We start from the raw sequence: 2,500 nt of genomic DNA, 5'->3' as shown, positions 1-2,500 counted from the left end.
AATCCCTTATTCTCATTACTAATGGAGCTCTGTAAAGCTGCTTCACGACTTTCCTTTTCTTGCTCTTTGAAGGTTTTTTGACGGTTTTTAATGTTGCTCTCTTTGTGCTTTTCCTCACGTTTTAGGGCTTCTTGTACTCGCCTCACCTTGGAAACACCTGGTTTGACGTCTTGTCTGACATAGAATGGAAGGGTACAATATATTATAATAGCATAAGGTGATTATAATTGATGCAAAAAATGCTGTACTTGCAGTAAACACACTATTGTGTTTAGATATGAATACAATATTTAGAGTTAGTTTAAGGGAAATGTGAAATGTTCATTTATACAGTGCTATGCTGTGTAATAACATTGATTTAGTAACACATTTTGGATTTGATTTAATTAGATTTTTAAAACATATTGATGAACACATAGGTGTAAACATGCAAGATTGTAGCCAGTGGCTAATTTCCATATTTCGTCCCTGCCAAACACAAACGAACATGACAGCACTAAACGCCGGGACAATAAGGCCATATACAACATCCATCCATTTTCTACCGCTTGTCCCTTTTCTACCGCTTGTCCCTTTTGCGGATCGCGGGGGATGCTGGAACCTACAATAAAACAATAATAATATAAAGTACAGTAGATTAAAAAAAAATCAACAATAAACCATATTACTAATGACAGCCAAGCAATTAAATGACCATAGAAAGTTGGATTTAAGAGCTCAAATGTTTAAGTGCTGAAGTGTTTTAAAGTTAAGATATACAAGAGGAGAATTGCACATTGCTCGTTACAAGGCGCTAATTCTCAAGTTTTTAAAGTGCTGGTATAAACTGCACATTGCACTAATTTTGCACACACGGGCGTGTGGGCTTATTGCACAGGTTCGCATACATAGTTGTGATGATGTACTATTTCACAGCATAACACAATGTATATGTAAGCAGACAGGGTCACGAGATTACATCAATGTGATAAAACAACACTAGATCCTACAATATTTCAGAATGCTCACAAAATAGTAACGTCGACAGTAATTGTTTTCAATACATCCATCCAGCCTTCAATTTTCTACCGCTTGTCCCTCTCGGGGTCGCATATATTGTCAATACAAACGCGTACATTTGATTGAGGAAAGCATCGGACATATAATCGTCTTCCTCGTCGGACATTATTGAAATGAAAACCAGCAAATGAAAAACTGAAAGCTATGGTTGTTCTACAATGTTTTGGTTCGTCGACAATAACTTCCGACGAGCTACAAATTACACTTACGGTTCCTAGCTTCCTATTCGTCTTGCAGTTGTTTTTAAAAACAAACAAACACGTACGGTGATAATTCGTAATATATTTAAAAAACAGTTATAGTTCTATTTTTCTTTGAAGTTTGTTTTGAGAAAGAGTGAAATTCAGGTTATTCAGTGGTTCAATACCGGACACGTGTTAATGCGACACCATGTAGTCTCGTCTAATCAGGTTATCTGGACACAAGATGAATAACTTGGTTAGCTCATGTTTGTAAAGCTGTTGACTGAAACAAATTAGTGTCTTACAACAAGGTGTATAATATTAGGTGGTATCATTTGACCTGTGTCTGGATTTGGCGAAGCGTAGCTTTTCATCGCAAGGACTCGCTAGCTTGAGGCTGCTAACTAGCTAGCCTTTCAAACAGCTGGGGTAAGCTGTCAACGCACAACAGGAGCGTCTGGCGGTTTAAATACACACGGTAAGTAATATAACGTAATATAACATTCAGCGTGTTGTTTCAGTTACATGATTAATAATGATGCACGTAACGCTGTGCAGCCACTGTCATGTTTTGATTATTCTAAGACTGTTCAATACAGAACATCCTCGCAATGGAGTTGGCTCACAGTCTCCTGCTGAATGAAGAAGCTTTAGCCCAGATAACCGAAGCAAAAAGGCCCGTTTTCATTTTCGAATGGCTTCGGTTTTTGGATAAAGTTCTTGTGGCGGCAAATAAGGTGACTTGCATCATAGTTTCTGCAGCTTTCATGAGATGGCAACCAGCTAAGAATGTTTGTGTTTGCACGGCAGGTGGATGTGAAGGAAAAGCAGAAGAAGCTTGTGGATCAGTTGACCGGACTGATCAGCAGTGCTCCAGGTCCACCTACGAGAAAACTGCTTGCCAAAAACCTTGCCACCCTCTACAGCATTGGCGACACATTCACTGTTTTCCAGACGCTGGATAAATGCAATGATATCATCAAAAGCAAGGATGACACACCTGCCTACTTGCCCACAAAACTGTAAGATGAAGTTCAATTACTGCAGTTGTTTTCATACTGAAGTGTAATTCTGGTCTTGTCGTCCCCTCCCGGGCCAAGGGACGACAGGGATGCGTAGTTGGATCAAAATAGACGTCAGAGACGCTTTGCTGAACCAAAAGTTGCTTTATTACAAGCAAGCGTTATTTAAACAGGTCTGCAGTACTCGGAGGAATCTTAGTCAAAAATGGAGGATTCCTAACCTGCCAAACCGTCAGT

The 2,500-nt window shown here is 39.4% G+C and overlaps 1 protein-coding gene across 2 annotated transcripts in view; it reads right to left on the bottom strand.

The window, feature by feature from the left end:
- LOC133586273 (G patch domain-containing protein 11-like) overlaps window positions 1-1,239 on the bottom strand; it is a 3,106-nt gene extending 1,867 nt beyond the window's left edge. The window contains exons 1-2 of one of the 2 annotated variants that reach the window (XM_072912771.1): window positions 1,116-1,239; window positions 1-174 (exon numbers count right to left, since the gene is read on the bottom strand). The exon at window positions 1-174 is cut by the window's left edge and continues 53 nt beyond it. In XM_072912771.1, the coding sequence (XP_072768872.1) occupies window positions 1-174; window positions 1,116-1,165 (224 nt within the window). In that variant the 5' untranslated portion in view covers window positions 1,166-1,239. Of the gene's footprint in view, window positions 175-1,008 lie in introns of both variants that reach the window. The other variant, XM_072912772.1, reaches the window with a different exon arrangement.
- Between the last annotated feature and the right edge of the window lie 1,261 nt (window positions 1,240-2,500).

The sequence above is a fragment of the Nerophis lumbriciformis genome, unplaced genomic scaffold (assembly GCF_033978685.3).
Source record: "Nerophis lumbriciformis unplaced genomic scaffold, RoL_Nlum_v2.1 HiC_scaffold_805, whole genome shotgun sequence".
In the NCBI taxonomy this organism is placed as follows: domain Eukaryota; kingdom Metazoa; phylum Chordata; class Actinopteri; order Syngnathiformes; family Syngnathidae; genus Nerophis; species Nerophis lumbriciformis.
The sequence above is the reverse complement of the archived record's forward strand: the minus strand, read 5'-3'. Positions and strand labels throughout refer to the sequence as shown.